General features: G+C 38.9%; 1 protein-coding gene across 3 annotated transcripts in view; it reads right to left on the reverse strand.

Moving 5' to 3' along the window:
• Positions 1 to 13,034, reverse strand: part of phkb (phosphorylase kinase, beta) — a 264,413-nt gene that overhangs the window by 44,911 nt on the left and 206,468 nt on the right. For all 3 annotated transcript variants that reach the window (XM_073070072.1, XM_073070073.1, XM_073070070.1), the window contains 3 exons: positions 6,166 to 6,227; positions 5,920 to 6,082; positions 1,194 to 1,275 (listed from right to left, as the gene is read on the reverse strand). In XM_073070072.1, the coding sequence (XP_072926173.1) occupies positions 1,194 to 1,275; positions 5,920 to 6,082; positions 6,166 to 6,227 (307 nt within the window). The remainder of the gene's footprint in view (positions 1 to 1,193; positions 1,276 to 5,919; positions 6,083 to 6,165; positions 6,228 to 13,034) is intronic.

Consider the following 13,034-nt stretch of genomic DNA (forward strand, 5'->3'; position numbering starts at 1 on the left):
ATGAACATCTACAACAGCAGAGTATCAGAAAAATGTTCAGTTTGTGAATCATCAGGATATATCTGATTATGGCTTCTGTGCATCTCCACTTATCCACCATTAGCAGAAAAATGCTTAAAACATCTGCCTCCTATCTTTCATTTCCTATTTACATATACTAATAGCATCTCTGAAATCTCTATTTCTGACAAAGCTTTTAGTTTCCTGTCCTAACTCCCTACAATCCATTTATTTCTTAATTCCTGATAACAAGTGATTTTTTTATTGTTAAAAGCAACACATAAATCCAAAAAAAAGATAAAAAGGCACTTAAAATTGCTCAGGACCAGGGCCTTATATCAGGATAGACAAGATTGTGACTCAATTTAGCTTGGGAAAAAAGTTACAGGGAGATTTGCTCCAATATATTTAAAAGGTAGGGGTACTCTTCAAAGGGATTCTAGTCACTGAAGCGGCCGCAGTGATTTCTACAGCTGTTAAGCCTTTCGCCATCAGACTAAAATCTAGTGTTTTATAAATATAAAGCTGAATAAAATCATAAATTTGAAAAAATAATAAATTTATCAAATGGTCTCAATGTAACATGGTTCCCAAAGTTTGGTAAAATAACATTCCAACTAAACTACCAAGTAAATGATTGCCACTGATTTGATGTGTGCTTCTCAACACTGCAGGCTAAGATAGGATATCAGCTGGAAATTGTTTTCCATGGAAGACTGCTGATATGGTGCTTCCCTATTGTAGAACTAGTTCCCTTCACAATATGCAAGGTTATTGAAACCGAAACAACATCATGAAATGTCTAAAATTTTCAACTGTTAACAAAAAACGCTGGAATTATTTACAAATCTTGATGCTGTACTATTTAAATGACCGCATTGTCTCATTGTTAGGTTTATAGACCTAAGTTTTACTTGATATTGTCAGGTGCACATTTTTCCTCCTGGTTTTGAACTGATCCACTCAATGCCAGGTCTGAAGTTCTTTCCCAATGGTCTCAAACCACTTCCGCTCCAAATAAACGCTGCATCAAATAGATCAATCCCTTGCAAAAATATAATTTCTTCATGCAGTTTTAGGATTAGCATTTAGACTGTCAGTAAAATAAATTCAACAGTGTGAAACATTGCACTGTAAACCACACAAACACATAAAATAAGCGTAATTAATATCATTATATCTGAACAACTCACCTTCTCCAGTTATGAAATTAGGTCCTTCTCGCTTCAGTAAAATACTCAAGAGCATAGCTTGGGAGGTTAGAGAGCTGGATTCCTAAATAAACACAGTAAAACTTTGCTGAAACACTGCACCTCTTTGAGTAATCCAGTGATCTAAAATAATTTTAGATTAATATTTTTAATTATCAACAGTGGAATTTACTTTCAGTTCATCAATCCAAGGTCTGAGTAGAATTACATCACTATTGGTTATTAACAACAGTGATATAAACATATTCAATAGCAATATAAACATGTTAAAATACGCTTATTAGCATGTTTCTTGGAAATATATATTGACAGTTCATTTACACAGCATAAGAGAACAAATACAAACTGGTTGGTACATTTAAATAATTCCCATTTGGATAAGCAGGGCAGCACTGTGAGGATCCTGCTTTTTGATTTCTCAAGTTCCTTCAATACCATACAGCCCTCATTGCTGGGGGAAAAGCTCCATTTAATGCAGGTCGGCACTTACATTGTATCCTAGATAATGGACTACCTGACTGGCAGATCATAGCTTGTGTGGCTTCAGACCTGTGTGTCAGACATGGCTATAAGCAGCCCTGGGGTCCTACAGGGGACTGCATTGGCTCCCTTCCTGTTTTACCTTGTACACCTTAGACTTTAAATACAACACTGAGTCATGTCATCTGCAAAACTTCTCTAATGACTCAGCAAAAGTGAGGTGTACAAAGGGAGGATGGGAGAATGAATGCAGGGCCTTGGTGGAGGACTTTGTCAAATGGTGCAAGCTGAATCATCTGCAGCTGAACATCAGTAAGACAAAGGAGATGGTGATGGACTTTAGGAAGACTAAGCTGCACTGCTTCCTGTTACTATTGATGGTGAGGATGTGGATGTGATGGGGATCTGCAAGTACATGGGGGTGCACATGGATGACAGACTTGAGTGGAGCACCAACATAGAGACTATGTAGAAGAAGGGCCAGAGTCACCTCTACTTCCTGAGGAGACTGAAGACCTTTGGAGTATGAAGGCTTCTCCTTCAGATGTTCTACCAGTCTGTTATTGCTAGTACAATCTTCTATATGATGCTGTGCTGGGGGAATGACATCAACATGGGTGATGCCAACAGGCTCAATAGACTGATTAGAAAGGCTGGCTCTGTTACAGGAGTCAAACTGTACACTATGGAAAAGAACAAAGAACCCTATGGAAAATTCTGGCAATTCTGAACTATATTTCTCACCCTCTGCATGCATCCTTGGCTGAACAGAGGAGCACTTTTAGTAATAGACTAAGACAACTGCACTGCTCCACAGAGCGCTATATGAGGTCATTCTTACCCTTGACCATTAGGCTCGATAATGAGTTAACCTATAGCCGGGGAAGCAATGACCTCCTCCTGTTAGACTGCTTGAGGTAACTTATTTTTTATTCTTTTCTACTTCTCTTCTAATATTTGTATATCTGTGCACTTGTAATGCTACTGTGACACTTTAATTTCCTTTGGGATGAATAAAGTATCTAATTCAGTCAGATACATCCTGTTAACACGCTGCTAAGGTCTAACACTGATAACCTATTTATTTCGTGCTGTCATTTATTTTTTATCATTCTGTGGCTTGTTTCCGGAGGAGGTACAGTCCTGAAGCTTACTGCCCAGGCCCTGAGCAGTGGCAGGACTGTGAATGATATAGGAGAGAGGTGTGCATGGGCTTGAATGTACCATACCCATTAAATTCCTCTAAAAGCAGGTAAGTGACAGCAAAGCATAGCAACCATCATTGCCTTTGGTTAAAATTATAATGACTTTTCAATTTCAAAACATGAAAAATAAACAAAAAAATGGGGTTTTATAAATAAAATCAAGTGAAAAACTACCTTTTTAAAATAATCTATGGAAAAGAATACAGTCAACATTTCGGGCCAAAACCCTCCAGCAGTCCTCTTTTCCATTGATGCTACCTGGCCTGCTGAGTTCCTCCAGCATTTTGTGTGTGTTGCTTGGATTTCCAACATTTGCAGATTTTCTCTTGGTTGTTTTTAAAATAATTATGGCTGAGTAACAAAAGGCAAAGAGAGGGAGTAAAGGAGGCCTTTATATGTTCATGATCTGGATGATGAAATTTTGTGGCCAGGTTTGAGAATGATTCAAAGATAGGTGGAGGGCAGATCGCGTTGAGGAAGCAGGGAGTCTGCAGATGGATATGGGCAGATTAGGAGAATGAGCAAATAAGTGGTCATGCGAGCTGGCAGAAGGAATAAAGGTGAAGACTATGTTCTAAATGGGGAGCGAATTCAAAATTATGGGCGCAAAGGGACTTGGAAGCCCTTGTGCAGGATTCCCTAAGACTTAACTTGCAGTTTGAGTCAGTAGCAAGGAAGGCAAATACAATGCTAAGATTCATTTCGAGAGGACAAAAATATAAAAGCAAATATGTAATGCTGAAGTTTCATAAGATATTGGTCAGACTGCATTTGGAATATTGTAAACAGTTTTGGGCCGCATATCTAAGATAGGTTGTGAAACAGTGGGTCCAAAGGAGGTTTATACGAATGATCCTGGGAGTATAACGAGTAACGTTTGATGGCTCTGTGCCTGTACTCATTGGAGTTTAGAAAAATGAGGAGGGGGGAGATCTCATTGAAACTACTAGATAGAATAGAGGTGGAGAAGATGTTTTCAACAGTGAAAGTCTAGGATCAGAGGGAAGAGCCTCAGAATAGAAGGACCCCTCGCTAAAACAGAGAAGATGAGGAATTTCTTTCACCAGAGATTGGTGAATCTGTAGAATTCATTCTCACAGCTGTGGAGGCCAGGTCATTGGGTATTTTTAAAACTGAGGTTCATGTTTCTTGATTAGTAAGGGTGAGGAGAAGGCAGGAGAATGGGGGTGAGAGGGAAGATATTTCAACAGATTTCAAATGGCAGAGCAAACTTGATGTGTTGAATGGCCTAATTCTGCTCCCATATCTTATCGTCTTATGGTATTTTCTGTTTTTGTTTCAGATTCCAACACCTGCACTTTTTCTCCTTTTCGATATATGTCCTTTTACTTCTGCAGTCCCTCCACCTCTGGACATTTTATTTATAATGCTTTTCCAATCTATTTCATTTCCCTTCCAAAAGCATTATTTCCTACTGGCTCTGTCCATTAGCAATTCCTTTGGCTAATTCCTTTCCTTATTCATATGTGGTGTCAAGTGTTAATGGAATCTTCATCCGCAGCAATTTTAGTTTTCAATTAAATTCAACAATCCACCAATCCAACTATTTTTTGCATTCTTTAATCAGTATTCAACCCTACCCCCTAACATTTCTGTTCATTGAAAAATGACCTCACATGCTACTCTTTGTCAGCCATAAATCGCTGAGACACCTCAGATCATTTCCACTTTTCCCTTTGTGTCTTCTTTGTCCTGTCTTTCTCAAATCTCCCTGAATTTTCTCAGCTCCAGCTCCCTCCCCTACGCTCTTTCCAACATTCATCTGGAAATATACACTCAGTTGAACAATATCTGGAAATTAAAATGACAATGCTTTCATAAAAACTCAGTGGTTCACAGATTACGTTAGGTCCAGCTGATTCAATTCACATCTCCCAGCCTACAGTGATCGAGAAGCTGGCTCTCAGGTAGCTGATCAGGTAGATTAATTTTAGGCTTATTGCAAACAGCCACTATTATCAGTAGAAATACACACTAAATGCTGGAGAAACTCAGCAGGTCAGGCAGCAACTATGGAAAAGAATAAATAGTTGATGTTTCGGGCCGAGACCCTTCTTCAGGACTTATTATCAGTACTCATTTTGACCTAAGAACATCTGTTATGCTTCAACTCCCATGTGACTCCGTGGCACAATTACTAAACTCAGCATCTTCTGCCTCTGTTCCATAACCATAATGCTGAACCTCTCCCAATGTTCTCTTCGACAGTTTCCTAAATTAGAATCTGGAGAAAATATAGCTGATTAAGAATAACTCCTTATTTTCTTTGTCCCTTTTCCCCAACAAATTTCTATGCTGCAACAACCTCATGCACATCAAACATATGTACATGTTTCTACCTACCCCTACCTCAGAAAAATCCCCATCAGTTTGATTCACTGAAATTCTCTTTCCCTTTTTGGTCCAACTTTTGTCATCAATGACTTTAGTCTTGTACTTAGTAATATTTTCCCTAAATATATTTGCTCTGTCATCATTCACTTCCTTACAAGTGTTCCAGACCTGTCTTAAGCTATCCTCATCTACTCCATATTTTCTCCTTTCATTGTCTGTTATCCACAAATCTTTATTTTTTTAAAAACATGATGAAAATTGTATCAATGCAGCCTGTTGGTGAGCATTAACTTTTGTATTTTTTGTATGGATGAAAAAAAAACTAGATTTAAAAATAAAGTTACCTACAAAATATACAGGCAGTTGCAAATAAGAAAAGCATTAAAAAGTTTACAGATCTGGAATGACAGATGGATAATACTTTCATAACATGATAAAGTAAAATATGACAACTGTTAGACTGCAAACTACCACAAGGTGATAGGAGAATTAATGATTGTTGGGAAAAGTAATCAATTAAAAGAGGAGGAAAAGGTGTTTTGTTTGTTTTGATATTCTACAGCAACTCAACAATTCTCAATGGCATAAAGCAGATATGTGATTGTAAGAAGACTATACAGTATATTTCAATATAAAATTTACAGTATTAGCGTAACCTATTTTCTTACAGATAGTTTATGGAGAATGTCCGATGTGGAGGAAAACATCCAATCATCCAGATTTATCTCCAAATGTTCCACCAGGTCAGTATCAGCTGCTAAACTTGGCTTACGCTTCACTCTTGAATGCTTTGGGAATTCCAGCTCCTCTAGACTTATAAATTGTGGAATTCTGAAAAATAGTTTACTTTTGTAAGTCATGCCGAGGAAACAGAAAACAAAAGAAAATCTTGAAAAGCACTAGTTGGAACATACTCTTCCTCATCACTTATCCGAAGGAAATCAAGCTGTTCTACCATTGCTCCGGATATTAATGTCTGCAATACAAACATAAAGAACAGTTTGCTAAATAAAAAGCAATGTAATATCAACAATCTGTTTTTATGTTGTGAACATTATGCTAGCACAATCTAGTTACAATTAGCAAGGAAATTAAATCAATTCATTTGTATCAAAGCTCATCAAAACAAATGCTGTAAAATGCACAATGGGATATTTCTTTATAAATTCTATTACATATAATAGGAACACTGCAGCAATACAGAAAAAGGTAACAGTTTAAAATTCAATTGATGATGAAATCCTGAATAGATGCAAGATTTACAAAACATTGTCATTTCTATGTCAACGATACTCACATGGGAGGGATGGCTACACATGTAACATTTCTCATGCAATACTTCATTCACCATCATATACTAAATATTATATCACCATTTATTTATGACTAGAAAATACAAGAGATCTTAACTTAAAAGATAATTTCCTGGAAGCATTTTGCCTGGAGTAACACCCGACTGTAACACTCCTAGGCTGTATGACATCATTCTGGAAAGTGAATACATCAGTCACATAGCATCCTTTTGCCGTTAGGTAACAGGCAACATTAGCTGACAGCGAACTGTGGTTAAGCAGTCATAAAGCATAAGGAAAAAATAAAAAAAACACAGGATGCTGGCAGAACTCAGCAGGCCAGACAGCATCTATGGGAGGAGGTAATAACGACATTTCGGGCCGAAACCCTTCATCAAGATGAAGTCAGAAACCCTCCTAATGAAGGGTTTCGGCCCGAAACGTCGTTATTTTGTGTTTTTTAAAAATTTATTTCCAGCATCTGCAGATTCACTCGTGCTGCCATAAAGCATAAGGACATTATCACACTCAACGTCATACACCTGGCTTTCTATCAGGTCACCACAGCCATACTTTACAGTTTGCTACTCGTCAAAAAGGTAAGGTCATTAGCGCTCTCTGCTCCAGGAAAGGACCCTTCTTTGATTTCTTTGTTAGCGAAGAAAATGAGGATTGCCTGGCATTGCCAGCTTCTCCGAAATTCAGGAAGTGATAAACTGCTGTTTTGTGACACTCTGATTCACAGAGCTTTTCACAAATTTTTGGAGTTGTGGTGGATTATGAGAGGAATTTTATCCTGGAAGCTCCTGACTTCTTCATTCAGAATAAATCATCTTTGCCAAACAAATGCTGGGAAATGTTTTCCCTGAGCAGCGAACCTTAGGAAATGAATGTGACCTTTTACTTCATTGCCTTCTGTTTCCTGCGTGTGTAGCATTAAATTTTAGTCAGTATTGCTACAATAACTGCATGGCCTACTCAAAATAAAGTGCACCGACTGTACAGTACAGAATCTGTACAGATCAACAAAGCCTTGATACTTCATGATCATCTGCTGCAAATTATGTAACACGCCCAGCAGGAGAGATACTTACTTATGGGACTACATATAAACTACAGATCAGGAACAGGAGGGGTCACTCGGTCTTCTGAGCCAGCTCTGAATTTTTATTCCTGGTAATTTTTTGCTATCTTTGCCTATTCTCTTAAATCACAGCAGGTTTTATACATTAAACAAACTAATAAAAAAACTGCATGAGAAAAATGGCTGCAGGAAAATTTCAGTCATGTATCTTATATCATTGTGTCCCTGATGCCAACAAAATTCTTTATAGGTGGAAACAACCAGCAAAGTTTTATAGTTAAATTTATATACTGTGTATTTTGGCTGAGGGGGTTCTTTAAAAGAATTATCATAAAATCACATCAGCTTTGACTCATAGCACCTGTGGTTATAGGCACCCCATATCAAGTAAGGAGTGTTGCCTCTAAGGTATAAATTATTGTCATTCAGTATTCTTTACTATTTCAATAGTTGTGTTAATTAATCATTCCTGGAGGCACTACACCAGATAAATGTCTGCTTTAGAGTAAAGAACCATTACAATCATTCTTAATAGGTTGATCATGACATTCCCTTAACGTAATTGTTTGAGTTAGTGTCAGGTAGAAACATAATGACCAACAACTGACCCAATTAAAGGTCCAACCTCTGCAATGAATACAGTTTTCAAACCAATTAGATGGAACATTGAGTAATGGTGGGGGGGGAACCTCTGGGAAATTGATCTGTACATTTCTCATAACCAACATCCCTTCTGGGCACAACTCAGAGCCACTGAGCTCTATATCAGTCAAACCTGTGACAAGAAAAAACCTCCATCAAAGCGAAGAGCTCACATTTCTAGTATAGAGATGTTGCTTTGCTTATAGCACCAAATCATTATCACATAAGCAATTGTGGTTTTTTGTGACTCAAGCTAAGGAGAAGTCTTGATAATGAATTATTTAACTTTGGACCCCATGTATCAATGTAATAAATTGCTGTTAGAACATTTTTAAAGGGGTCTATTTCTGATAATTAAGATTATTTGCTATCAGTTTATCCACAATCTGATTAATTTGCCGCAGTTTATCATGGAACAATAACCATAATGGGTAAGTTATGGGGCTCCTCTTTGTCATCCTTGTACATCTATGGAATGACTGGGTACATCTAAAGTGGAAATATTACCTTATTCTATGTACATATTTCAGAATCAGTGGAAGCTTTGCTGAGCATTAATCTAATCAGTGTTATGAGTTTATGCAATCAAGAAGCAATCATGCCCAATAGAATGGCCTCATTTCCGTGGGTGCTCTGAAGAATTATTGCATAATTCCATTCAATACTGCAACAGAGGTCACTCAGCTATGAGAAAAGGAAGAGTCCATTGGCAGAGATGCCCGAACAATTTAAGAATATCATTTATCCTCTCCAGTCTTTTACTGATCTCATACATCTAAATAAACAATACATTTAAAAAAATAACACTGGGAAAGCAGTTAATTCTTCATTCAGTACTCTGCAAAACCTTCAACATAAACACTTTGGGTCCAGTGACCACAATTCTATTAGCTTTAAAACAGTTATGGAAAGAGATAGAACAGGACCACAGGTTAAAGTCCTGAATTGCAGTAGGGATAACTGAAGGCTTTAGGCAGGATCTAGTTAGGGTCAACTGGGTGACTCTATTGAAAGGCAAAGTAGCAGATAGCAAGTGAGAGGATTTTAAAAGGGTCATCTCAAAAGTATAGGGGAAGTATGTTCCAATTAGGATGAAGGGTAGACATACCAAGTTGAGGGAACACTGGCTGACAAGAGATATCAAAGCTCTACTCAGGGAAAAGAACAAAGTATAAGATGATGAGAGGCATTGATGGATAGTCAGAGGCTTCTTCCCAGGGCTGAAATGGTTAACACGAGAGGGCACAGTTTTAAGGTGCTTGGAAGTAGGTACAGAGGAGATGTCAGGGGTAAGTATTTTACGCAGAGAGTGGTGAGTGTGTGGAATGGGCTGCCGGCAACGGTGGTAGAGGCGGATACAATAGGGTCTTTTAAGAGACTCTTGGATAGATACATGAAGCTTAGGAAAATAGAGGGCTATGGGCAACCCTAGGTAATTTCTAAAGTAAGTAAATATTCGGCACAGCATTGTGGGTCAAAGGGCCTGTATTGTGCTGTAGGTTTTCTGTGTTTCTATACAGTTCTGCACTTTTAGCCAGCTAGGCAGAAATTAATCTCACAATGAATATAAAATGTCTCAGAGCAGGCTTAAAAGGGAACCTGGAGGGCAAAAAGAGGGAATGAGATGGATTTGGCAATCAGGGTTAAAGATAATCTCAAAGTTCTTCAGTCAACATTTTTAATGTCTATATCTCCTTAACGTGTACTAAGGAGAATATCGTGGCTGCCAAATAAATAGTGATAAGCATATTAGGGGTGGGGAAACCCCCACAGAGATTCTGGTAGAGATAGGTCTCACGTTCACGTTGCTGGCCTTCGTGCGCAGGTCTGGTCCCCTTACTTGAGAATAGATATTCTTGTCACAAAGATTCATCAGTCTCAGTCCTGGGGATATGGGACTGTAGCATGAGAAACGATTAGGTTGATTAGGTCACTTTTCAAAATCCAACAGGACTGGTTGCAGGGAGAGTGGTTTCCCCCGAAAGTAAAAATAAAATGCAGCAGTTGCTGGAAATCTGAGCTAAAAGCAGAGAGTGCTGGAAACTCTCAGCGGGTCGAGCAGCATTTGTGTGACCGGAGTTCAAGGCCTGGTGTTGACTGTCCCGTCACTGGCGTGATCTGAGTTGGAGGCCTAGTTTTCAGTGATTAGCATGCCCTGGGATCAGTGATGAGGGTCAAATCAGAAGCTTGGAAGTCAGAGCCTGTTGGCCAGAGCTGAGCCTGCAAATTTCTGCGGGTCTGCTGGGAAAGTTGAAGCCTGGTGTCTGCAGGCCTGAGTCCACTGGGATCTGTAGACCTGACTTGGGGTTAAAGGATTGTGGATGTGTGTGGGTAAAGGGGGGTTGTTTAATTGTTGCTTGTTGTGTTCTGTGTTCTTCTACTGAGCATTACGACCATGCTCTGCTGGCGCTGGAAAGTGTGGCAAAACTTGCAGGCTGCCCCAGCATACCCTTATATGTGTGGGTTGTTGATGTAAACAATGCATTTCATTGCATGTTTCGATATACATGTGATAAATAAACATGAATCTTGAATCTTGACATCACTTCATCATTAGCTACTGGGAAAATTGCAGAAAACTGGAGGATGGCTAACATTGGGTCATTTATGTTGAGGGTATCTGGGACAGACCAGGGAACTACACGCAGGTGAGCCTGACTTCAATTGTAGGAAAGTTATTGGAGGGAATTCTAAGACATAAGATCTGCCATCACGTAGATAGTCAAGGCCTGAACAGGAGTAGTCAGCATGTTTTTTTTGTGTGCAGGAGGTTATGTCCAAAGAAAATTTTGGAGCTTTTGAAAGAGCTAACTCAGGGTGAAGGCAGCAGATGCTGTCTATTAGAACTTTAGTAAGGCCTTTGACAAGATCCCATTTGGCATAGTGATCCAGGAGGTTAGCTTGCATGGAGTCTGGCGGAGCAAACAAGGAGAATTCAGAACTGGCTCGATGATAGGAAATAGAGGGTGGTTAAAGGCTGATTCTCAGTCTCCAGGTGTGTGACTAGTGAAGTGCTCCAGGGTTCAGTGTCGGGACATCTGTTATACACAATTTACGTAATTGTATGGGAATGTACACAGCACGAATAGCAAGTTTGCTAAAATACTGGGTCTGGTTGATAATGAAACAAGTTATAATGAACTACAAAGAGATCTGGATCATTTAGGGAGATGGTTTGAGGAATGGCAAATGGTTTTCAACTTAGTAAAGTGTGAGATAATGCATTTTGGATATTCAAACCATAACAGGCCTTACATGGTGAATGGCAGGACACTGATGAGTATTATGGAATGGAGGAACCTGGGAGTATTAGTGCAGCATTTGTTGAAAGTGGGCACACAAATAGACAGGGTGGCAAAGGTGGCATTTAGGACACTGGCCTTCATCAGTCAAGGCAATGGATTTAGGAGTAGGAATATTATGTTGCAGTTATACAAGTCACTGGTGACACTGCACTTGGGGTGTTGTGGACAGTTTTGACCACCCTGTTATAAGCAAGACATTGTCAAACTGAAGAGATTTACAAGGATGCTAACATGATTAAAGGGCGTGAATGAAAGGCAGCAGTTGGCCACGCTGGATCTGTATCCCTTACAGCATAGGAGAATGAGAAGTGACTTCAAAGAAGCTTTTAAAATCATGAAGTGTATTGATAAAGTGGCGGGTATAATCTTTTCCATAGGGTAGAGGTCATAGATACAAGATAAGAAAACAGAAAATTAAAAGAGGTGTGAGAGGTAACTTCTTTACATAGAGGGCATTGAGTACGTGGAATGTGCTGCCAGAGGCAGGTACAATTGTAATACTTAGGAAGCATTTTGATAAGTACAACGAGCTTGGAGGGTTATGAGCTGAATGCAAGTATCTGGGACCTGCAGGGAGGATGCAGGTGCCGCATGCACCATTTGGCCAAGGAGCCTGTTTCCAGGCTGTATTGTTGAAACAAGAAGTTAATTAATCTCCTTATCACAATGAATAATATCACCCTTTCTGTGACCTCTACTCTTTTTCTAGTTATCCAGGTCAAACATCCCCAAAATAATCTTCCCATTGCTATTGCAATTTTGCAAACTTTAAGGACCCATTTTCTGCCCTTTTTAATCCTATAACTTACTTCCACTACGACACTATAGAGCAAGTGAAATCAAAACTTGAAGATTTTGCAAATCTGAAATTTAAAAAATGGTGAAAACACTTAGGTCAGGCAAGACAGAAAGAAACAGAATTAATGTTGCAGATCAGAGACAAATAGATCAGATGAACGATCTCCAATCTGAAACATTAATTGTTTCTCTCTCCATAGGTGCAATTTGACATGCTGAAAGATTCCACGATTTTCATTTCAAACTACTGACCAATTTCTTTCCTGATACCATAATTGACCCTAATGAGATCCATCCTCACCCTCATTAGGTTGGTCATCATCAACACAGTCCTCAACAAACCAAATCTTGAGCTCTCTGTCTTTGTTAATGACAAGACCGATCTCCTGTTTCTCTGCAGAGTACCTGTGTACATCACAGCTTCCAAAATACATCTTATTCACTCACACAACTCCATGTCTGAACCTTTAGCTGCAGTTTTCACCCATACCAAAGGTTGTGATGCTGATAAAACTGTCTTTCCCCATACTTCTCAACTTGCCTGCAGCCTTTTGCATCCCCATCCTTGTCAGTTTCTATTATCTTAAACAGTTGCAGCCAGAGTATCATTTACATTACCTTCTCTTTTCTTTTTAAATCTTTTTATTAATTTTCAAACAAAC

Source organism: Hemitrygon akajei, chromosome 17 (genome assembly GCF_048418815.1).
Source record: "Hemitrygon akajei chromosome 17, sHemAka1.3, whole genome shotgun sequence".
Lineage (NCBI taxonomy): Eukaryota > Metazoa > Chordata > Chondrichthyes > Myliobatiformes > Dasyatidae > Hemitrygon > Hemitrygon akajei.